The 23,086-nt window shown below is 48.9% G+C and overlaps 1 protein-coding gene across 16 annotated transcripts in view; it reads right to left on the bottom strand.

The window, feature by feature from the left end:
• INPP4A (inositol polyphosphate-4-phosphatase type I A) overlaps positions 1 to 23,086 on the bottom strand; it is a 135,799-nt gene that overhangs the window by 24,781 nt on the left and 87,932 nt on the right. For 8 of the 16 annotated variants that reach the window (XM_081263787.1, XM_081263786.1, XM_081263789.1 and 5 more), the window contains 13 exons: positions 22,907 to 23,018; positions 22,151 to 22,241; positions 21,616 to 21,763; positions 19,211 to 19,341; positions 17,251 to 17,355; positions 16,641 to 16,749; positions 14,283 to 14,300; positions 10,772 to 10,955; positions 9,199 to 9,417; positions 7,958 to 8,213; positions 4,849 to 4,881; positions 1,325 to 1,497; positions 298 to 421 (listed from right to left, as the gene is read on the bottom strand). In XM_081263787.1, coding sequence (XP_081119913.1) covers positions 298 to 421; positions 1,325 to 1,497; positions 4,849 to 4,881; positions 7,958 to 8,213; positions 9,199 to 9,417; positions 10,772 to 10,955; positions 14,283 to 14,300; positions 16,641 to 16,749; positions 17,251 to 17,355; positions 19,211 to 19,341; positions 21,616 to 21,763; positions 22,151 to 22,241; positions 22,907 to 23,018 — 1,703 coding nt within the window. The remainder of the gene's footprint in view (positions 1 to 297; positions 422 to 1,324; positions 1,498 to 4,848; positions 4,882 to 7,957; positions 8,214 to 9,198; positions 9,418 to 10,771; positions 10,956 to 14,282; positions 14,301 to 16,640; positions 16,750 to 17,250; positions 17,356 to 19,210; positions 19,342 to 21,615; positions 21,764 to 22,150; positions 22,242 to 22,906; positions 23,019 to 23,086) is intronic. The other 8 variants (XM_081263780.1, XM_081263782.1, XM_081263791.1 and 5 more) reach the window with 6 other exon arrangements.

Raw genomic sequence — 23,086 nt, 5'->3', positions numbered from 1 at the left:
TGATTTAGAGGCTGCAGAACTGGGCTCTCAGTGCCTTCTGTGTCACGGGCATCAGTGCATAAAGGGCTAAGTAGAAACAATTCAGAAACAACCAAGTACTCGGAAGAAGGGCCTGGGGAGAGAACACCATCCATCCTCAACCAAAAGGATCTTCACCACCAATAGCCAGCGACAGGGCGAGTGTGCGACTGTTCAGACTTCCACCCGGTTCCTGTTACATGTTCTGAAGGTGTCTGGTTCACTGTAATATCTGGGAAGAAAGGCTGGAACCACTGCTGCCCTGGGGCCCGCACTCACCGTAGGTGCTCAGCAGGCTCTCGAACTGCGCCAGCAGCCCGATGGTGTAGAGCTGCCGCAGGAAGCCGTCGTCGTGCAGGCAGTTCCTCAGCTTGATGATGAAGCCGCAGATGAGTGCGGTGAGCTGCGGGGCACAAGGGGATCACGTGAGCCCTGGGCCAAGCTCCCGTGTTTCCACCGCAGCACCTCCTGTCCCTCGAGCCGTGGTGGGGATGCCCTGGCTCTGAGACCATAGTGGGCAGAGGCCATGGGTGGGCAGGGCATGCGACACTGGAGGCTTGCTGCACCTTTCACTCCGGAGGTGGGTTGGTTTTGGCCCAGTTTCTGACCTGACTGCCTGGGTTATTCCTGGGCTGGAAACTTCTAGAAGCCCAGAATCAGTTTCCTATGAAAGGCTCTATCTTCTCAAAGATCCACACCAACTCTAGAAACTGAGTCAGCCACAACCAAAAACAAAAGTGAAAGAAGGTGGCCCTCAGCTTCCTCAGCAGAAGGTGTCTATGGATGAAACAGGCCCTCAGCAAGGGCGGGGACCTGGAGACCCAGCCCACCCATGCTGCTGTTCTGATCTGTCAAATTAGATTACTGGCATCTTTAACTTGTGACGCTAACACTTCACTGAAAGATAACAGAAATCATCAGAAACAGTTCTGCCACAAGCCAGAAGGTGCTGCTGTTTATGAGTGAGAAAACAGACTGTGCTGACAGCAAACAGTCACGTTGCCCTTGCTGCATTCCTTTGGAGGGAAAAAAGAAAAAGATGGCAAGGAGGCCTGTGCTGCCTGCCACCACCTCAGAGCAGAGCCCACTGTCACTGCCAGCCCTTCAGGAGCAACTTGCACTACGGATGGAGCAGGCGTGCTCCGTGTTGAAATCCAGTCTGTTAGACCAGCTTAGAGAACAGCAGGCGGAGAGACATGGCCATGTACGCTGGCACAGTGATGGGAGAAGAACGAGGGCCTCCTAGGCCTGTTTCTTCTGAGGTGGGAGTGCCCGTGGCCACCCGCAGGGCCCTCCCAGGGCTTACGGTTTGGCAGAAGACCACATCGCGGCGGTACTGCAGGCTCAGGTAGGAGGCGATGGTGGGGGCGCTGTCCTGCATGAGCAGGAAGACCATGGCCTTCTTAGCCTTGTCGCTCATCATGGCCACGCAGTCTGTGAGGGTGGTCAGCAGTGGGTAAAGAGCCTCGCTCCATTCACCTGGGCACGAGCGAAGGAGTTTTGATTAGAGAAAAGATCTTACAAATTAGTGTCTATAAATTAGTCGCCCAGCCCCAACCACTGATCTGTCCTCCCCTACCACCCTCAGCCCCTTCTGACCCTCTTGGCCATCCGAACTCTGACCCTCACTCCTCTGTCTTTCCAGTAACCTCAACACCAGTTCTACTTGGGTGCTGCTTTTACACGCCTGGTCTAAAACTGTTGGGGACGCCCACCTCAGCACTCAGGACTGTCCTGCTGAGGAAAAGGAGAATGCCTCTGGCCCTGAGGCGGCCAGAAAACAATGCTGTTCGCAGAGGCCAAATTCCACAGCACCTCGGTTCCTCACCTGGGCCGAGAAAGACACCCAGAGAGGGAATCTGTATCTCACATCTCTTGACCACTGTAGAGACAGTACCCCTGTCCTTCTGGAGCAAAGAACCAATTCTGTGACAGTCAGCTGTGTGTGTAACTGTGCTGAATTCTCGCCTTCTACACTCTTCCCGCGTCCCCTGCTTTTGTACTCAATTTCTTCCCTGCTCCCCACCTCCCTGCCCGGTGCCAACTTTTTCTAGATTAGTTTTCTTTTAGAAATATAAGGGAACTTTGACCCTGGACTGGAACAACTTTTTAAAAATAGAACCTCAAGGGAGAAATCAGGGCTCGGGGCATCTTTGGCTCTTTCTTCCTTCCTGTTTAGAAGGCGTTTGAAAGAGAAGACATGCCCTCATCAGTTATATTTTTAACAGATCACTGAGTCCAGAAATAGTCATGTGCTCATCCCCACTTGGTGAGCCCATTGCACAAAACATGGCTCAAGGCCCTGGAAGCACCCACCCTTTCGGGCTGAGGCCCCAGGCTGTCACCATGATGCAGAGGGCCATTCTACCTTTGATAAACAGACTTTAGAAGGCAGAGGGAGTGGGATATGGCTGTACTCTCCCAAACTGTCTGACTAGCACTCTGTTGAGAAACTTAGAGATAACACCTGGAATGTGCACAGGAACTTGCTTACATTCCATGTTTGGTTAATGTGGATTAAATGCATATTAACTGCTCAAAGGTTGGGAACTAACTGGATGCAGGCATGTTGTATGTTGACAAGGATTTATAACCGTAATGGAAACAAAGCAGACTTAAATTTAGAAATCAGCAGCAGAAAGGTCTCAGCAAATAAGTCACGGTGACAAAGAACATTGAACTGAGAAGTGGAAAATGTGAGTCACGGGCCAGGCTTGTGCCGAGCAGTGGTGTGGCAGCAAGGCCTCCACCCTGGAGCCGCGGGAGCCTCTTCAGTAACACACCAGCAGTGCTAGAGGATGTCTAAATCTTTCTCCCTCTAGGATTCTCAGACACCAAGTTTTTGTTTCTTTGAAGAACTCTGTTGAACACATGACAACCATACCCAGGACCTAGCAAAAATGATTAATAGAAATCAGGTTTTACTAGCCAAAAAGTTTGAGGAAAGCTAGGTAGTCACAAAAATTATTTTTCACTAAGAAATAAATATGCTCAGAGCAAATGTTGCCAATTTTGTTTTTCCCATTATCATACATATATAAGTAATATGCAAATATGATTATTTTAACCTGAAAATATTCAGAAAATACAAGTGGTCTTAATTGACTTCAGATATAAGGGGCTCTTTCAAGTCCACACTCTGCTTTTGCACTTTTTGCTCATTGGGAGGTTCAGCAGGCGTGTTTCTACCCAGATCAAATACAGCTCTCCAGGGACACCAGCAGGGGACCATGTTGTCCATTTAACATCCACTGTGAGAAGGCACTCGTGCCTCTGGAAACAACATGGCTGGCATGACCCAAGAGTCCTCGAGCCAGGCGTTGTCTGTGTGCCGAGTTCCTTTCAGGTGGATCAACTTCAGGAAGCCTGGTGTGGAGAGGAGTCTCTGAGTCTCTGGCAGGTTTACATGCCACCCGCTTTCCTGGTCCTCACTGCTCAGGGTGGCCCCAGGACTTTATCTTTGAGGCTCAGAGGAGTGGGCTCAGTGTAAAGACACCAGCCTTCTGCCTGCTGTGAAGGTGGGCTGAGGACAGAAACCCAGAGACAGAAATAAAGGAGGAGGACGAGGCCTGGGCCCAGGAGAAGCAATGGAAAGAAGGATCAGGGTGGACTGTGTCATCTACCAAGGCTCAGTTGCTGTGATGGACGGCATGGGGTCTAACACCTGCTCAAGAATACACTGACTTTTGGGAAAGAGAAGCTGTGAAGGGGCTGAAAATAAATGCATTGTGCCCAATCAATTAGTCCACTGAAGAACAACTTCATATGGGGTTCTGGGTTGCTAATAATGAGTCACTTATTCACGCTGAACTTATTCAGGGTGCTGTGTGAACAGACAGGATCCACCAGTGAGTGACAGGAAAGGCTCAGTAAAGCTCATCATCATCAGTGTACCGTATTCTAGGGATAAAGTAAGTGTTCTTCCATCTGACATTCACATCCAGTGAAGAATATTCAATTATCAGACTGTAGCTTATTTATGAAGTATAAGAAACAAACAAATAATTTATTTGGGGGCTCATGCACACTCTGGGAAAACCATAAGCCATATCCAGGAATCTCAATATGAACTAGATCAGGGGTCGGCACACCTTTCCTGTAAGGGTTGGACAATAAATATTTTAGGCTCTAAACGACACAGGGTCTATGTGGCAAGTAACTCAGCTCTGGCATTGCCACACAAAGACAGCCAATGATAGTGCGTGGGCATGAACAGTGGGCATGAGTCTTTTCCAGTAAAGCATTATTTATAAGAGCAGGTGGTAGACAGGATTTAGCTCAGAGTTCTAAACTCCTGGACTAGTCTGCCGACTCCTGGACTAAAGCCATAGCACTGCATTTTACATGCAAATACAGCAAAGATTCCATTTCTAGCGCTAATCCCAACAGAGGCCCATAGCTAGGTCTTATAAGATTGATTTAAAGCTATATCCAGGATGCAGAGTGGTTATGAATGTTGCAACTTTCAGGCGAATACACATTAACTGTGTCTTCAGAGTCAAGCTCACAAGTCAGGTGAGCACACGGGAAGTATGAGTAATAGGTGTGTAACAAGCCAGGTCACCCACTTCAGAAGCCCATCAACACTCATAGCATTAATCATCTGCAGAGGTTTTAAGATGTAAAAGTTTAAAAAAAAATGCATGTAGTAGCCTTCCTGAGGCCATAATTCCCTTAGCCCAACCAGTCCCTCACCAATCTTCACAACCAAGAACTACTGAAACATTTTCCCAACTATAGGAGCATAAAGTAGTCTTTGATCACTTAGCCACAAATGCTACCTGAATGTTAAAAAGACATCGGCAGGAGCCTCGAGTGGAAAGCACGTACCTGGGCTGGACTCTTCAGGAGGGGGGCTGCAATCTGCACAGAAATGGAGGGCGACAGGGATGATTAAGGAACGGCACACAGTTCAAACACAAGCAGCTCAATCTTAGAGCAGCTGCATCAGCAGCTTGCAGTAAGGCAGCAAAGGCATAGGAGAAGAGGTCTGGGGCCCGTGCCTCTTCTCTGGAGCCTCAGGCAGGTCGCCGCTGCTCCGAGCCCTCTCCAGTGGTGAGCACATGGTTCACCAGCACCAACAAAATACATCAACACCAAATGCTCTTCAGGATGGGTGGACCAACAAGTATACTGTGAAACACATGCCACAGAACAATGCACCCACATCAATGACACGGTAGTGATGGAGCCCCACGTTAGCTCACAACATCAAATGAGAGAGACTGACCAGCAAATGGAGCTTTCCTGAGTTGGAGCCCACTGCCCTGACTTACTGGGAAAGCCTGTGTTCAAGATCAACTTCTGCAATCCGAAACATTAAGACCCAGGAATGAAGCCAATGTACCAAAAAGAGCCCTAGGCCAGGCTTTCAGATTTCAACTACAGGGAAAAGCTGGGCCATCTGAGCAAGTGGCTGATTAGGAGATTCTCCAGGTTTCCAAAGAATACAAATTTTCATTCCATTTCACCCACTGAATCACACTGGGATGCATTCATTTCAATTCACATTTCCCATAAAGCCCCTAACATTCCTGGTTAACTGGGTGTGCCATCTGAGGGGAAAAAAGTTTGAAAAGGTATCACAGGAGTAAAACTTCATTTAATTTTGTGTCAGAACATGTCAATCAAAGGATGTTCTCAGGATATTAAAATGAGGCAGCTTCAGATTCCCCAAACCAGCCAAAACCAGCTTCTGGGACACTTCTACAACCTGCTGCCAAGTATCCTTCCCCTCCAATCAACTTTGGACATAGCTTCTTAAACTGGCAAAGGGGACAGGAGAGATATATACATATCAAAGAGATATATACATATACAATATATATATATATATATATATATATATATATATATATATATATATATATATATATATTGGTAAAAAAGGACAATGAAGGACCCAGGATGGGCATAAAACTGGAATGAACAGTAACAAAGCCTTTCCAAGGGGCAGAGTTGTTCTCCTACAGTCAATCTGTTGGCATGAACACGACCTGCTCAATGGGCCAAAATGACCACCCCTGTGATTGGAAATGGTGTGAAAAGTCATGACAGCCATGCTCTGGCACTGGGGACACATGGATCTATTCACCAAATACATGGCTCATGGTCTCGTTCTTCCTGGGCCTCCTGACCACACTGGGGTCTGAACAGCTTCCTGGCTACACTGAAGGTTTCTAAGTTCAGGACCACCCATAGTCACTTTGGGGGCATATGGCTTCCTACACTCTGAGTGCTGATCAGCAGAGTGAGGCTCTCTCAGGTGCATGCTTCACAACAGAGCTGATGCTGATGGCACAATGACAATCAAGACCTGAACAGTACACAGATGTTCACTTAAATCACTTTAGAACTGAATTTAAATGCGTTTAAACTATATCAGATGTGCCTAGAAAAAAGTGACATTTATATTATGGATATACAGCATCTTTTTTTAAAATATTGTTTTAGTACACATGGACACAATATCTTTATTTTGTTTATTTTTTTAATGTGGTGCAGAGGGTGGAACCCAGTGTGTCTCATGTGTGTGAGGCAAGTGCTCTGCCACTGAGCCACAACCCCAGCCCTACAGCATCTTATTAAACAAACTAGCTCCTGATTTTTTAAAAAATCCAACAAATTACTCTTTTTATATCTGCAGAAAATTTTAAAATTCAAACAAGATTTTGTGTGTGTGTGTGTGTGTGTGTTGCTGGGGATTGAACCCAGGATCTCACGCATGCTAAGCAAGCACTCTACCACTGAGCTACATCCCTAGCTGCTACAAACAAGATAATATTAAAGAGAAGTAATAAACTTTCATAAAATTTTAAAGAGAAACACAATTCACATTTTTAAAAAACCAACAATAAAACAAGACCACAATAGAGACAAATGAACGCCATGACTCAATCACAGGTGTAGGAGGTTGAGGCCACAGTCCCTCATAGATGGAAAAGTGAGTGACACAGATACTGTTTAACCAGAGGCCCAACTGGACAGTGCTCTGGAAACAGACTGCAGGTGGATTAAAGAGGCAAGAGCATTGTATACAGAAGAATCTATCAAAAGATGATTCTGCCTTGAATGGAAGGTGTCCAGTTGAGATTAAAGCTCTCATCCCAGGAAGCAAAACCCGGGCATGTTTTGGCCTGATTCACGCAGCCTAATGCTCCCCCCGGAGAGCAAGCTGGGTCTACAGCCAGTTCCTAGCTGCCTGGCCTCAAATCCTCTCCAGCTCTTACAAGAAAGGGTGGAAGACACCTGGGAGGCAGAAAGCATGTGGTCCTTAGCTTTAATGACCTCCTTGGGGCAGAGGGCCTGGACATGCTCCGTGTGTCTGCTTTGAGGTGTGCTGCTCCATAGTACTGTCCCACATCTACTGAAGGCCCCCCTTGGAGGGTTGTGCTGAACAGGTAAACCTAACTCAGCCCCTCAGAGGCCCACAAATGGGGAACTGCCATCTGATTGAGCTACAGGTCCCCAGGAAACGGGCCTCTGCTGGTAAGAGTGCCTACCCAAGAACAGCAGCCTTTGGGCCTAGCTCACCCAGCAGTGACCCTGTAATATTCACCTTTCCCTCTGCTTTACTGGCTCCTAAAATGCAATAAACATCATATCAGGAAGGCATTCGCACCTCAGCTTCCTTCAACTTCTCAGGCTGATTGACAAGCCTGAAAAGCCAGGGAGCCCTAAGCTTACCGTCTGGCAGTGTGACCCAGAAGGGCATGAGAGTCTGCCTTTGACAGATACGCAGACTCACAAGTGGACTTCTGCTGCATGGAAGGGCCAAAGGGGCCTCTACCCTTCTGCCTGCTGCTTCGTGCACTGGGATGGCCCCTCTGCCTGACAGCCCTCCCTGTAGTCTGCCTGGGGTGGAAATAGAGTCAAAGACACAGACAACAGAATGATGTGGCATGAGGTGGTGGTGTGGGAAGCGTGGATGCATACGCACGTGTGCTCGGGTGAGGATGGCATGCAGCGGTGGGCATGGAGCAGGGGCATGGCGAGCAGGGGGCGTCACAGTGGGGGTCCTCCGGTCTGATCCAGTAGGCATGGCTGTCCCTGTTACCTTTCTTGCTGGTGCAGCTGCCTGCGCAGGGGAGGACGTCCTCACAGCCTGTGCCATGCAGACGCTCCTTCTGCAGCAGCTTGTCCACCCGCTGGATGATGCACTCCAGGCTCTTGTCCACGTTCAGCCACACTTTCTCCTTAAGAACCAAGAGGGCCGGTTAGGGTCAGCTCTCCCACTCACCCCCGTGCCCAGGCCACCATGTGCATTGGAACATCAACAGCTGAGAAATGGCAAGGTGACTGACTACTCATTCCCCATGCCTTATCTGCCTTCCAGAGACAGCAATGTCCTATGAGCACTGTGTTGGAAGTTTGAGAGATGATGCTGGTAAATCTATGTAGCACTGCTTTCTAGTGTCACCAGAGGGTCACAGGGTCACAAAAGAGCTAATCTCTTCCCTCCTCCCTCTACAGCAGGCTCCTACAACCACCAGGCACAGAGGACTAAGGTCTACTTCTGATGGAAGGGGATGGAGACAGCTGGTCCTGGGGACAGGGAGCTGGGGAGGAGACAGAGGGCTGGGGCGGTTTGCAGAAGACACACAGAGCACAGGATGCTGGTGCAGAGGACCACAGTGCTGCTTAGTAATAATTCAGTGCTTCACAAAGCAATGCTTCAAATGACGACGATGCTGAACAATGTGTCCCTCCCTCAGGAGACACAGACCCTGCTCTCAGGGCCAACTCTTGAGGAACAGCAATGTGACACAACATGTGGGCAGCAGCTCCAGCACCTGAGTTCCCACGTCTCCAAAAATACAGAAGAGGAATGGATGGGCAGAGATTGAAGAAGCTTGGTTGGTCTCAGGCAGCCAGCACCAGAGGCTGCAGTGGGCAGGGAGGGCAGGAAGACCAGAGAAGGCAGGGGCTCAGGGAGAAAACCTATCTCCGCACCAACCTGGGCGGAGACTGGTCCAGCACCCAATAGAGTCCTGCTGCCCATATGCACACAATGGTTTGAAAATAGTCTCTCTCTCTACGTCAGGTGGCCCAAGAGCCATATGAAAGATACCCTAGAGTTGACCCTCTAGGCACAGTAGAGGGGAAGAGACTGGCAACAGGTTCCATAGGTTGCAATCCAAGTTCAGAGGCAGGAAAACAGGCTATAAACAGCAGACTCACCCATTCCTCCTCGTGCCAGTCCACCTGCAGGGAAGATCTGCTGTTCCTCCCTGTCCACCTGGCCATGAGAGTGTCCTGATCGTTCCGAAGCATCACCTGCTCCTCCTCTGTCGAGGTGGGGGAAGCCTTGGAGGCGATGTAGTCAGGCCGTGCAGCGTTCAGGCCGTGGATCGCATTGGCCAGCAGCTTGCAGTCGCAGACTGTGACCAGCTGCCGGGTCTGCAGGTACACAAAAGCAGAGCTGTGAGGCCTGCCTTCTCATGGAGGAGAGGATAGGCTAAGGCCTAGCCTCTGCTCTCTCCACAGTGCCAAGCAACTAGAGAGCTGCCTCCCCCAGAACGTCTGAGTGCAAAGGTCACAAATGACTCGGCAGAGCCAAATCTCAGCAAGAACTTCCCATCAAGGACGGAAAACACAAGGAAGATGAGAGGAGACTGACATGTCTTCTCAGACATGCTTTGACCTGTCTCTGAACCTGCCTGTGAGGGGAAGGGCCTTCCAAGAGCCCAGTATCCCAGCTGACTTCCTGGGTTGCCCCTCTAGGGAGCAAGTCCTCAGAGCTCAGGCATTACTTCAACCACTTGAGACTTTCTGCTTTGCCTCTCAACATATAAACCCAAGGTCCTGGGCTCAGGCAGCTGGACTATGGCACAGAATTTCTGGTTTTGGAAAATTCTGTACGCAACGGGGATTCTGTGGTTCATAGAAATTTTAGAGGCAGGACCACACTTTTCTTTTCCAATGGATCTAATCATCTTTTTTGCTGTGTGGACACATGTGAAGAATATAACATATCATCATCAGACAGCAGCTTGCTTGCAGCAAAGCAAGTGTGGGTGAGAATGTGTAATCAGAATGTACACGTGTGTGCGCACACACATGTGTTGAGAGGCTAATGAAATCAAAATCATCATCCATCAAGGGCTGGGGCTCAGTGGTAGAGTGCTCACCTAGCATGTGCGAGGCCCTGGGTTGGATTCTCAGCACTAGGTATAAATAAATAAAATAAAGCTCCATTGACAACTAAAAAAAAAATTTTAAAAAAAGCAACATCCATCAAAAGGGTCTGATATCTCCACTCCTTTGCTTTGATTACAAAACTTACATGTTTTGTAATCAAGATCAAGTTATGGTTAATTAGAATGGGCTTACTGGCTACATATAAGCCAAGAGAATCATGTTGTTCTTTTCTTATGTCTGTATATTAGCTTGGTTTCTTTTTAGAAATTTAAGTACAATAGAAATGTGTCTAAAAAAAATGCTGATAGGGCAGTCACTAAGAAAGCTGTGGACAGCATCAGCCCCAATAAAATGAGCCCATGGACTTGCTGGGAGACACAGCAGCACAAAGCAGCACCCGAGAGTTGCAGGCCCTGGGCTGGCTCTGCCTTTGGCCAGTCCAGCTCTGCGGCCATGAGCAAATCACCAAACCTCCCTAGTCTAAAGACAGGTCATCCAAAAGTCACTGTCTTTGTGGCACATCTGGGCCATCCTGGGGAGTTCACTGGCTTCCAGAAACCCAAAGACACCCCCCTCCGTAAACACACACATACAACAAGGCAGCCCCTCCTACCTTGTCTGCCAAGATGGCAAGTGTCCTCTCAAGGCCAGTGGCAGACCTGTCCTTGGCCGCCCTTGAGAGCCGCTCTGCATAGTAACTAACTTGGGTTTTCAGGGTGTTGATCTGGGCAATGATCTCCTTGGCTCTGACGACATCCTGTGGTATGTAGATTATGGACTGGCAGCTAGATGATGTACTAGAAAGGACAAGAACATATCCTAAGGGGTTCTCTTGAGTCTGAGGAGCATGGCAACAGCATCCTAACCCTGGCCCACAGCTCACCCTAAAATAAGGAAGTCTTGTTACTCAGGGGTATCTACTTGTGCTAGATTAGCTGCTGATGGGCAAAAGGAGATTTTGGCAGGTCCTTTACATCTATGTGTTCAAAGCCTAACATATTAAATAGGATGGTCTTTTACCTGCATTTGTACCTGTATGTGTTTCTGCCATGTTATATGTATATGTGTGTACAAACATTGAAATGTCATACCCAGTGATCACCCAAACGATCAGAATCTTTACCTAAGAACTTCGTCCATCAACTTATAAGCAGTTCTTAAGTAGAGACCTGGGGTCCCCTTATGCCAGAATGGGTCAAATTATCACACTGAAGGGAAAGACCACAATTGGCGGTGGACTTTGCCAAAGAAAATAAAACAATAACAACAACAAAAGCCCCAAACCTGCTTTTTCATTTGGCCAATCAGGATGTCTAACTTTTTTTGAGCAGAACCACAGTTCTCCTCCCTCACATCTGACCCTGGTGAATCCCGAGAAAATTGGGCTTCCTTTCCCTCTTCCCTGCTCCAGGATGTCCTTACTTTGAAAAATAACAATCCATCAGAGAAAGAGAAAGTGGAGAATGTGCCAAGCCAGAGGCCAGGCCCAGCTCCTCAGTGGCTTTGAAATCCTGGTTCTTCTTCCTTCCCACCTCCTCACCCACTACGCAGCATGTCAGTCTGGGGATCTGATGTCAAAGGGACAGCCCCGTTGCTGCTCGGCAGAACCAGGAGCCTCTGAGGGACCAACTCCACACTCCCTGGAGCCCAGGACTGGGTCAGTATGTTTGGAACACCTAGGTGGCAAGGATGATTCCATGTCTCTTAGCTCAGATCCCAACCAATCCAATGTGATAAGTTTTTCAGACCACCTGGGAAGGCCAAGGAAAGTGAGGAGTAATACAAGTAGCCAATATGGAAGTCTCCTAAAATCTGAAGTTGTGAACTCTGGGTGCAATGGTATCCCTCCTGGAAAGAGGGACCTGACTGACTGACCCTTCAAGTTCTGAGGGACCAGTTCTCTCTTTTGAGTTCTAGGAACAAGGGAAATAGGAGAGGACAGAGGGTACCACACCCTCCCTCACATCCTGGAGATGAGGGATACTGGGGTCTTTTCCAGGGAAAACCAAAAGTGATCATCAAGAAACTGCGGCTGCCCCTTCTCTTGCTGGACTATGGGGGTGAACATGCAAGCACTACAAACCAGAGCACCCCAGAAAGAACACCACCACCACAAGCCCACACACCACAACGAAGAACGATGGATGTGCCAGAAGCCCATGCAGCAGACGGTGACCCAGCCTGTGTGGCACAAGCCATTCCACAGCGCCGTGTGCAGAGACCACCTTCCAATCTGCAATCACTCTTCCAAATGAATAGCTGCCATTTAAGACAATTTGGTCTTGAAAATACATATCTCAAAATAGAACTTTTAAGAAATTGATGCTTCCCAGGCCCTCAATATTCAGAGTCCACATGTAGTAAGAACTTTACATAGATATACCTTTGTGTGTGTAAGTGGGTGGCTGGGTGCACACACCATCCCAAGGCTGGGAGGAAAACCTCACTTGTACTCACCTGGGCTCCTAAATAGCAGCCCTGGGACTGATGCACAGGAAATACATGGTAAGTATGAGAAGGGGAACAATTCACAGAGCTGCTGTTCAGGTGCTCAGGAATACATAAACACACGTGCCCCGTTACCTAGTTCTAAAAGCAGGCGGCCACATGAAAGGAAGCCTGGGTGCAGATGTTTTGCTGCTTTGTGTGACACATGCCTTAACAGGGAGTCTTAACTCAAAGGAAGTGACCCATCTGTTCTGTTAACTACCCTGGGGTCCCAGAGTGTCCTGGGGCAGCCCCAGTAGGTAACATCCTAGGTATGGTCCATGGGCCACACATTAGGCCCCCAGCAGTAAGCCACTAACTCAGACCTACCCAGAGAGGGGTTAGGGACTAAAAAGAAGATGCCAAAGGAACTTAAGGGTGGACTGTTCTGGTAGGGGCCAGAACTGGCTGGTATGGATGAGTGACAGTCCCTCTGAACATGAAGAGCAAGGCTGTCCCTGTGGAGACTGAACTCCTGAACCCTGCTCATAGTAGACAGTGGGAGGCTGGGTAGTCTCTGACTGAATTTAGTCAGAAATGCTCCCTACCTGTCTCAGGAATGTCCTGTTTGTAGGGAAAAGGAAGGTGGAGAGGTGGGAGTAACCAGGACCAAGTTGGGCTATGGAAGGTTTAGTCTCCTCAGTTAAGAGGGAAGGACTAAAGAACTTTCCAGATAACTTCAGTTGGGACTTCCAAAGGGCAACTGAGTTTTTGGCCCACTTTCCCAGCCCTCAGACCTAACCCTGATGTTCCTACCCTCTACCTGTACTGTAGAAAAGGGTGAGCCTTCGATGAGGCTGAGGCCCTGGCAGAGAAGGGAAGAGCAGAAGCTACCCTCCCCAAGAGCCCTCCACCCTCCCTCAGTACCCCTGGGAGAAGGGCCTTCCTCAGGGGAAAGCTGGAGAGGCTTCAGTGTGGTGTGGGGTGTCCCTAGGACTTCCTACTATCAGATGCTCCTAGTAGAGCCCCGAAACCTCAGGCAGGGTCCAGATGTGGCCCAGAGGCTCACAGATCATCTGCTCCAAAGGGGCAGGTGCTCCAGATGGAGCACCAGTGCAAAGGCCCTGTTCCTGTCTGGGATTGAGGCTGTGGAGGAGAACCCTAGGTGTACACTTGGTGGCTTCTGGCTGCCATCTAGTTCTCTAGTGGAAAGAGTCACTCGGTCATAGGTCTGCCCCCTAAAGGGGTAAAACTGACCCAAGTAAGATCCTTTTAAAAGTCTGCACAAATTAATAAGTATCATGGAAATGTAAGCTGGATTCATTTGTACATGAGGTGGGGATGATATGAAAACTGAAAAGATTCTTGTAAAAGATGGAAAGGGGTTCCCAACCATACCCATGGGTCTGGGATCTTCCTCATCCTGGGAGACAAAAACCAGGCCCTGTCTCAGAATGAGGGCAGCACAGGTTTGCTGCCAGGTTGGAAAGGTGAACAGTTCCCTGCAGACTGGCTATTCATCATCAAAGCACATTGCAGTTGGAAGGGAGAGCTCCTCTACAAGGGTGTGAGTTAACTGCAGCCCAGATGGCACTAAGGGGTGAAGCAGTGCCCTGGCCAGGGCAGGGGACAGCACAGGCTTTCTCTGCGTGAAAGCGAGACCCAAACAGACACTCTCTCCACGACAGAAAACTCACCAACACTCCTCAAAACTGCTAAAGAAAAGAACCAAAATGAAATATTAGCGATTTGTTAGAAAATACCAAATGCCAAATAAAAAATTAAAAAGCCAAGTTAATTTTTTTGTCAAAATACTTAAAATTATTTGTTGAGGCCCCAACTACAGGGACGATAAACTTGTGAGCCCACCATGCTTATTCCTTGAAGCAACTCAAGCCCAGGAGACAGCCTGCTGGGAGCACGGTTGGCCTGCATTAAAGGAAAGCTCAAACAACAAAACCCTGCCTACAAGTGACTTTATGACACTGGTAGGAAATTAGATAGAAACTTGTGTTATATATTTGAAAACCCCTGCAGAGCACTTTAGGAAATAAAGTCTGACGTGAACATGCAGAGTAATCAAGTGTCAACACTTTGACCCTCCTGGGACAGGGATAGCCAGGTAGCCCCCTCTTGACTAGCCACACAGATAAATGGGCGCTCTCCTTCAGGGCCCCGCGCCATCTCAGCTCGCACACACACGCTCCACATGGCACATGCAATAGTGCAACAGACACGCTTTCTTGCTGGCTATGCAGAGCTGCGGTGGGCACAGAAGCGTCGTCTTCTTCCTGCTCTCCAAAGGAACACTGGGGACAGTGAATGCTGGGGCAGGTCTGGTCATCTGGTTTGTTTGCAAAAAGAAGAGCCCTTCGTGGGGATGAGTCAAAGTCAAGGAGGCTATGTGGGGCTTCCCAGAGAATGCTGGGCCCCTCGTGCTGACCCCAGGCCTTCCTGGCTTCTCCTTCTCCTATCTCCAGGACCACTCTGCTCCTGGCGGGCCTCAGGCACCTGTGTGTCTGTCTACACGGGGAGTCCTCCCTGTGCACTCTCTTCAGCTTGCTGCTCAGCCAACCAGGCTCATCCACCTCGGTGACACTCAACAGATGTCTCCTGACACCTTTGGTCACTGGCCTAAACTGCCCCACCCCATCTAGACGATGGTCAATTTTCCCAAGCAGTGTTGTGACTCCTGGCCATGGCAGCAGTTGAGCAACAGCCTAATAGCTCTGGTATGTGCATAAGCTCTTCTCCCTGTCTTCCCCTGGCCAACTGATGGGACTCTCTGGATGTTCCCTGGGCCTATGCTTCACTTGGCCTCAAACTATCTTAACTGATTACACTCAGACCTTTCAATATCACAAGCACAGGTTTCCCCCAATACTTCATTTCATTCCTCCCACCTCAAAATCCTCTCTGCAACCCCATCCACTCTTCCTGACCCTGCTGAGCTGAACTGTATGGTCTGCCCCTTCATCTTCTTCAGAAGCCACTCTGTCAGCATTCTCTTCTGTTCCACCTCATTCAGGTGTATCTGCCCTATTGGCCTAACCACATGCTCAAGTCATAAATATTCTCCCCACCTGAGAACTTTGTGCTATTTCCTCATTCCGCAGTCTGTTAAAGATCTCACAAGATTATTTCTATTCAGCATCTCCACTTTTTACACTTGTACCCTTCAATCCATTTACTCCTGGAGACATTGTGGATGATCACTGAGAAATGCCCCTCAGTGTCTAACACGACACCTGGGATTAGGGCTCTCCCCAACCCAGGGTGGATTGCTGCCCCCCACCCCCGTGTTTCCTACACCCTCTGTGGGCCTGCTCCAGATATGATTCACCCAAATGGTGCTTGATGAATTGTCTGCTTCTGGGAAAGTCCCTGAGCTTAACAGGGTCAGGCCCAAATCTGCTAAGCTCTGGTCACCAGTGTTAGCTCAGTCTACTGAAGGCTGGCAGCAAGGCCAGCTCTCTGCCTCAGCTCCTCTCCCCCTGCTGCATAGGCTGCGTCCACCACGTCCTTGTCTGAAATGCTTTTCCCCATCCTGACTGCCTGGCAATTTCCTACTCAAGACAGTAGCTTCATGAGACCCCTGGATCTTTTCAATACTGGGAATGTTCACCTAGGCTCTCCTTCAGGAAAGGAAACAATGTGCCTCAGACTTTATATTTCTGTGTTCAAGTACCTGGCGTGGGACTACAAAGGAAGCCGAGTCAGCAGACAGTGCACACAGGCTGCTGCCTGAAGCATCACTCAAAGGTGGATCACAGAATGTTGTTCACTTTGAAGGTCTGGGACCACCAATGTGGGGCCATCACCCACCCAGCTCAGTCTCTCTCTCTCTCTCTCTCTCTCTCTCTCTCTCTCTCTCTCTCTCTCTCACACACACACACACACACACACACACACACACACAGCAGCATAGGGTCCTGCCACGCCAAAGCAGATTCAATGGCTGGATGTTTGTGATTGTATTTAGATTATTATTTTTTTTTAAACTGAGAAGCGTCATACAGCTGTACAAGAACCACAAACCCCTTCCTTCTACTTACTGTTTCTTGGTCTCTTCAAATTTGTGCAGCTTTTTGCGGAGACCTCCTGATTTAAAACCTTGGCAGTGTGCTGCTGGTGCTCCAATGGTGACAATGTCGTAGTTCTGATCTGAATGACAGAAAGCTCACCTCTGTTACTCAGGCTCAGGCCTGTGGACAGCCAGCTACAGAGAGAGGCACACCATCTAGGATGCTGCCCCTGCAACCTTGGTTGCCTTGATTCCACAGCCTGAGGCTTGGGGGGCCTGCAGGAGCACTGCTCCTCTGGCTCCGCAAAAGGGCTTCTCTGCTTTGGGTGGGCCACATGGGGCTGCAGGAAGCTAGCGCAACACTCGTTCTCCCCCTTCCTGGGAAAGGGTGAATGGCGGGCAACTTTCTGCCATGGAAGCACAAAAGGAAGCTGGAGGGAGGAGAGACAGGAGCAAAGGCTCTGGGCTCTTGAACTGGGACCTTCCCAAGGTCCTAGGGAGGTGTTTCTTCTTGGAGTCACCCAGCAGTAGAGCACACAGGAAAACTAGGACAGATGTGGGGTAGCCCAGGGACCAAGTATTCAGGGAAAAAAAAAAAGAAATGTAATGTGGTTCAAAAAGAGGGGCCAAAAAGTAGGTACCTGATCCGCCATCGTCTTGAACTCTCATCCTTTGTATATGCAGGTTTGTGGGAACAAATTCTAACTTTTTATCTGCTTTCAAACTGCTTGCTTTAAATGAGGGACCTAAAAAATGGAATATGAGAAAATGAAGGTCACCAGCAGATCATGAAGAGCACACTGCTGCTGCTGCAGGAAGGCAGGCATATACTGACTGACTTAGAAAACTCTGAGTTGCACACGAGCAAGTTTCGTCTCCAGGTGGTAGGTTGGAGGGCAGCTCACCAGCCAGGAGAACCAGCTTCAGAAAGCCACAGGAGGAAGGAGGCCATGCCTTCCACGAATCAGCCTGCAATTCAGAGATCTGAGTCTGTGCCGCACACTGTCAACAACTCCAGGTAAGGCAATGGGTCCGTGCCAGAGACCACCTGTCTCAACCCTAGAGACTGTCCCAGCCCAAGATTTTAGAACAACTGGTTTGGCTAGAGTAACACATCTCAATCCTAAAAAGTGATGGCAAGGTCTGCTCGTCCCCCCAGGTCCACAGGAGAGCAACAGAGCACAACTGCAGCCTCAGGGGCACACAGCTCACCAGCAACCTGTGTGCCAGGCTCATTAGGAAGCCTGGTTGATGTTTTATAACCACTCTCCACAATCTTATTTCTCTGATCAGAATCTAGAATCCGTAACTAAGAACCTCATGCCTACCAAACGAAGGGATGACAACTGAAATGATAATCAGAAGAAAAGAAATAAATAACCCATCTAGTGAAAAACCATGAATTGTACTGTCAGCCTGAGATGGCAGCCCAGCAGCTGTGTGGTTTGCATTCTGTCACAGGAGTTTACTCCCTAGAGTCTGATACTCATGCTGAGCCTCTGGGCCAGGAGCCTGTGTGTCCTGGGACCTAAGAGAAATGTAGAACCCAGACCTGATTTTTAACAAGATTCTCAAAGTATCTGGAAGCCACTGACATTTGAGCAGCTCTCTACTCTAGAAAACCCGAGGCTATGTGGACTCCACTTTCCTGGGTAACACTCATCGAGCATGGGTAAGTGCCTCGGTTTCCTCAGCAAATGCTGCCACTTCTCAGTGATACACTTAGACTTGCTCTTCGGGCTCAGATCCAGCCTATGCACCACCATCTTGTAAGACCTCAGTTTGGCTTTTTTCCACCCAAAGTTGTGGACAGGTTCACATGTTCTTTGCCAAAACTACATGAAGGGCTTATGATTTTTTCCTTTAACCCTAAAATATTATGTAGAGAGGAATAAGGGAAGAATATGAAGATAGAATAATATGAAGATAGAATAATTTGAAGCAATAAATCGCAAAAAAAACAAAAAAATTGTTTCCAGTCAGAATAAAAGGGAAATGAGTTAAGAACTGCTTTCTAAGTATTTTGAAAATCAAATGGCATCTTTAAAGAATAAAGGGTGTAATGTGGGCTGGGGAGGCAGCTCAGAGGAGTGCTTGCCTAGCATGCCTGAGGCCCTGGGTTCAATCCCCAGCACTGCCAGAAAAAAAGAAAAAGAAAAGGAAAAAGCAAGATGTTTGCACTTAGCTTTCTTCTTTGAGTCTTTTGACAATTGCTATGTTCAATGAATATTTAAACAAGAAAATCTACAAAACTGCTTTGCCTCAAAGCAAATAGCCTATATCCTTTTGGTCGCTTCAATGGTATTAGATGAAGAAACTACATGAACCAATAACAGCTTGTAATCTTATCTCCCCTAAATTTCATCCTACAGTGGTTGTGTTGGCAGATAAGAGCAGAGAAGGACTTTTCCGTGCAATTCACATTTGTTATTTTAATTAACATCTGAAAAAAAAACATGTGAAAGAATTCACACCTACATGAAAATCTATTTTTAAAAACCCACTCAAGAGTGTCAGTGAGTATGTGAGCCACCTGGGTTCCAGGTCTCTGGTGGGGCAAGTGGGAAGTATATGCGCCTGGAGGGGACGGGCCACACCCACCTTTGTACTGATGGAGGTCGCTCAGGTTCTCCTGGTATGTGAGGATCACTGTCTGGTACTGGGTGACGATCTGGCGCCTGAGGCTCTCCCAGCAAGGGGAGAGCTCCCCCAACTCCTCCAGCTCACAGACTCTGCAAGTGAGATACATTTAGGCCATGGGGCCAGCCACAGAATGTGCACAGAAGTAGCACTGGTGCCCAGAGAGGGCCAGGTCAGCGGTCACACTGCCAGTCTAAAGGGCAACCAGGGAGTGGGGGGACAGACGGCTACATGAAAGGCAGACCCGCTGGCCACCGCGGGAAACAGAGAAGCTTTCATAGGAACTCAGATAACTGCTCAAGGGTTACTACATGAAGGTGGAAAAGACAGGTGTCAAGTGCAGCTCCACTATGGGACACCGCTCAGGCACAGGCAGGACCTGCATGCCATCCTCCACATCAGAGAGCACTGGAGGCATGTGAATAACTGCCAGAGACCATCTCCCCTCAGGGCTATCAGGACAGTCTCCTCATCTCCCAGATTCTGATGAGGTGTAGGCTTTCTGAGCTTCTCAGCTACAGCCTAGGGCTGGCTCCTAGCAGCAGGGCCCAGAGCTCAGCTAGTGCTGCAGCCATGGCCCCTCTGTCCCAAGGTCCTCCTCCCTGGATGTGGGAAAAGGACCATGAGGAGCTAGCACCTCGGCATAATCTTCCTTTCACTGCTGTGGATATGAGGAACTGTCTGAATCTGAAAGTGGCGCATTGTGTCATTAGCTGGTTGAATCAGACTGCCCTTGCCTTGGGCCTCGTCTTCTAGAGGGAGGGGATGGGTGAAGGGGAAGAAGGGAAGAAAGAGGGATTGTTATCTTCAGGAAACTCCAACTTGTGTAATAAGCACAAGCTCAAATATAAACTCCTTAGTTCAACGGTAATAACTCATGAGCATAAAAAGCAACACACGAGAAGAATTAAAGAAAAAGGATGACTGTATTAGGAAATGGGACTGAGGAAGGATAAAAGCTAAATCCCTCATCACAGAAAGGTAGTAGCTAATCCCTGAAGACAATTAATGACAAGAGGACTTGAAACACACAGTCAGAAACACAGTACTAAGCACCACACACACGAAAAGCAACAGCTTCCATAAAGGACATCAGCAGCAGAGGGAGTGAATTTAATAAAAGTTTTTAGGAATCAACTAAGTTATTTAAAGTTACAAAAAAAGTTTTGCCATTTTATCATTAGCAAAATAGCAAATTTAACATACAAGAACACCCAGTGCAGGCAGGACCATGGTGGAACAGCCCTGGTCTGAGGTCACACCTGGGCACAGGGGCTCTGCCGGCCACTATCTTGTGATATTTTTGCCCTGTGTGGCACATGGCTGCTCCCTATATTCCAGGTGCCAGTTGAACATTGCCACCTCCCTGAGGCCTGCCCTGACCACCCTTTTTCTTGCTCCCTTTTCATGTCTGACACTCACTGACACATCTGGCTCTCCTGCATACTGCTCCCTGTTCTCCATTTCCGACCACACCTGGTGCCCCACTGACCACACTGCCTGACACCACCACAACTCTTGAACTAAAGCACCTGTCCAATGAATGACTGCTTTCCAGTTGTACCACACCGAACAGGAAAGCATGCCATGATTGAAAACTAAAACATGAAAACTGAAGATACATGGGAAAACAGATTGCACCTATGAAAATATAGGCAAAGATGGACAAAACTAAGAAAAATTTTAGAAATCAAAATTACTTCTAAAAACGTTTATGCAGAAAGTAAGCAAACTATTAACAGTTGGTGAAAATAGATAAAAGGTATCTGGGCATTCAATGCATTATTCTTGCCATTTTTCTCCAAGTTTGAATTTTTTTCAAGAAATAAATTAAAATAGTTGTATTAGAACAATGGGATTCTGGTTGTCTTGTTGTCTTTCATGCTTCTGTTCTATGGTGTTGATAATTAACATCATTTTAGAATAAGGAGTGGAAATGACAGCCTGGGACAGACAGAAGACAAAGTTTGCAGGCCTTAGGACTGATGGAGTATGCCCTGGGATAAGTGGGGCTGAGGGGGCGGGACCCTTGCTCCAGGGAGCCAGAGTGCCTGGACAGGTCCTCCTCAGTCCTGTGGAGGCCCCACCTCTGTGGCCCTAAGCTAGGAAACCACAAGGCAGCTGTTTCAAACTTCCTGAAGGCCAGGGAGAGAAGGAAGAAAGGGGGAGGGCAGGAAGAAGTGCTGAGTTCTGGGCACACTCTGGGTCTTAGACACACCACCGTGTGAAGTCCTGCCCTGGGAGCTGGGATACAGATGAGCAAGCAGAGGCAGAGACTCAGTCCAGTGCACCTTTGCCCACCACGTCTCGGGAAGGAAGGGACACCATGTAGGTTGACAAGTGGCTGCCCCTCAGTGGGGCCTCACCTGGCCGCGTCTTCTTCCAGCAGGAGCTTCACAAACTGCCGGGGCACGTGTAGGGAAAGCACACTCTCCGCCATCTGCTCCAGGATCCGCAGATGGTTGCCATCGGTGGTAGGGAACCGATACATGCGGCAGATGGCGCCCCCGAACACTGAGGTAGAAGGTGGGGGAGGTAGAGGTGGTGGATGAGACCTGCCTCCTGGGTCCTTCCACCCAGGCCCTCAGCGATGCTGATGCTCCCAAGTCTCTCCTGTTCTTCCAAGGGAGTCACCAAGCCACTGAGCCTCAACGTTCCTCCCCTGTGACAAGCAACCTTTTTGTCCCAGAAAAGGTAACTAACTTTAAAGTGCAAGGGGCTAGAGGTGGGGAGTGGCAGTCACTAAACCAATGTGAAACAAGAAAGGGTGAAAGGAGGAAGAGACCCTTCCTCTAGGTATTTCAAACTCTGTGCACTGCTGAAATAATGGCACACTGACAATCAGGGAGGTGACAATCAGGGCCCAAGTAGACAAGAGCACCAACCAAGGAAGCTGTTTACCTGACTTCAGTAAAGTGTCTTTCCGCAGTGAGGCATATTTGGATCGGATTCCCAGGGCCTCAGTCAAGCTCTCATCAACAGGCAGAACCATCTAAAAACAGGACCAGGAAAGCATGAGGCCCGGCCTACTCCAGTGCGCTCAGCAGAAAGGGGGCCTCCCGCGCCACAGAGGAGCTCTGGAGTGGGGCTGCCCATGCCAAGGTCGCTCCCCTCCCCGGGCACCCGGAAAACTCCACGCACACCCTATTTTCCTCAGAGATGCGTCTCCTCACTCACTTCACCTTGGGTTTCAGTGGTGTGGTGTGCAAAACAAAAGGGAAGGACAGATGATGCCAAGACACATTCTGAGTAAGATGAGACACCTTCAGACCTTACAACCAGGACTATGCAGTGTTGGAACTCTTAAATTAGAGCTCTCGTTTGAGGGCTCAGGGCTTCTGACTGAGGGATGGGCAGGAGGGTGCTTGCTGGAGAGGAGTGGGTCCTGAGGAGATGGGGTGTACGAGGTGACTATGGGGTCTATGTGTGTCTGGGGAGAGTTATTACCAAAATCTAAGGGATGACCTGGTCTCAACAGCCTCTCCACTCACACTCTCAGGCCAAGTCCTCGCTCTCTCCTCCTCCTTGGAGCCATGCCTGGAGGATTTGAGTGTCCTGCAGGGCAGCTGCAAGGAGCAGGCACAGAGGCCCAGACCCAACACCAACTGACTGGCCCTCCCAGTCCTTCTGAGGGAGAGAAGGAGGTGGCCTACTCACCCTGCCATTGACAGTGTCTACAGACCGGGTCACAGGGGGCTGCTGATCTGACTTCTCCTCCATCTGCCAGCCGATCACGGTGATGTTGCCGACACGATCACTCTCTGCAGACCTGCAATAAGCAGCGTGCTCTGGTGAGGGTTGTCACAGTGTGTCTTTTCTGCTTAAAAGCAAAGTTCA

This window comes from Spermophilus citellus (assembly GCF_964194105.1).
Source record: "Spermophilus citellus genome assembly, chromosome: 13".
NCBI lineage: Eukaryota > Metazoa > Chordata > Mammalia > Rodentia > Sciuridae > Spermophilus > Spermophilus citellus.
Note: the sequence above shows the minus strand (reverse complement) of the source record. Positions and strands in the feature narration are given on the sequence as shown.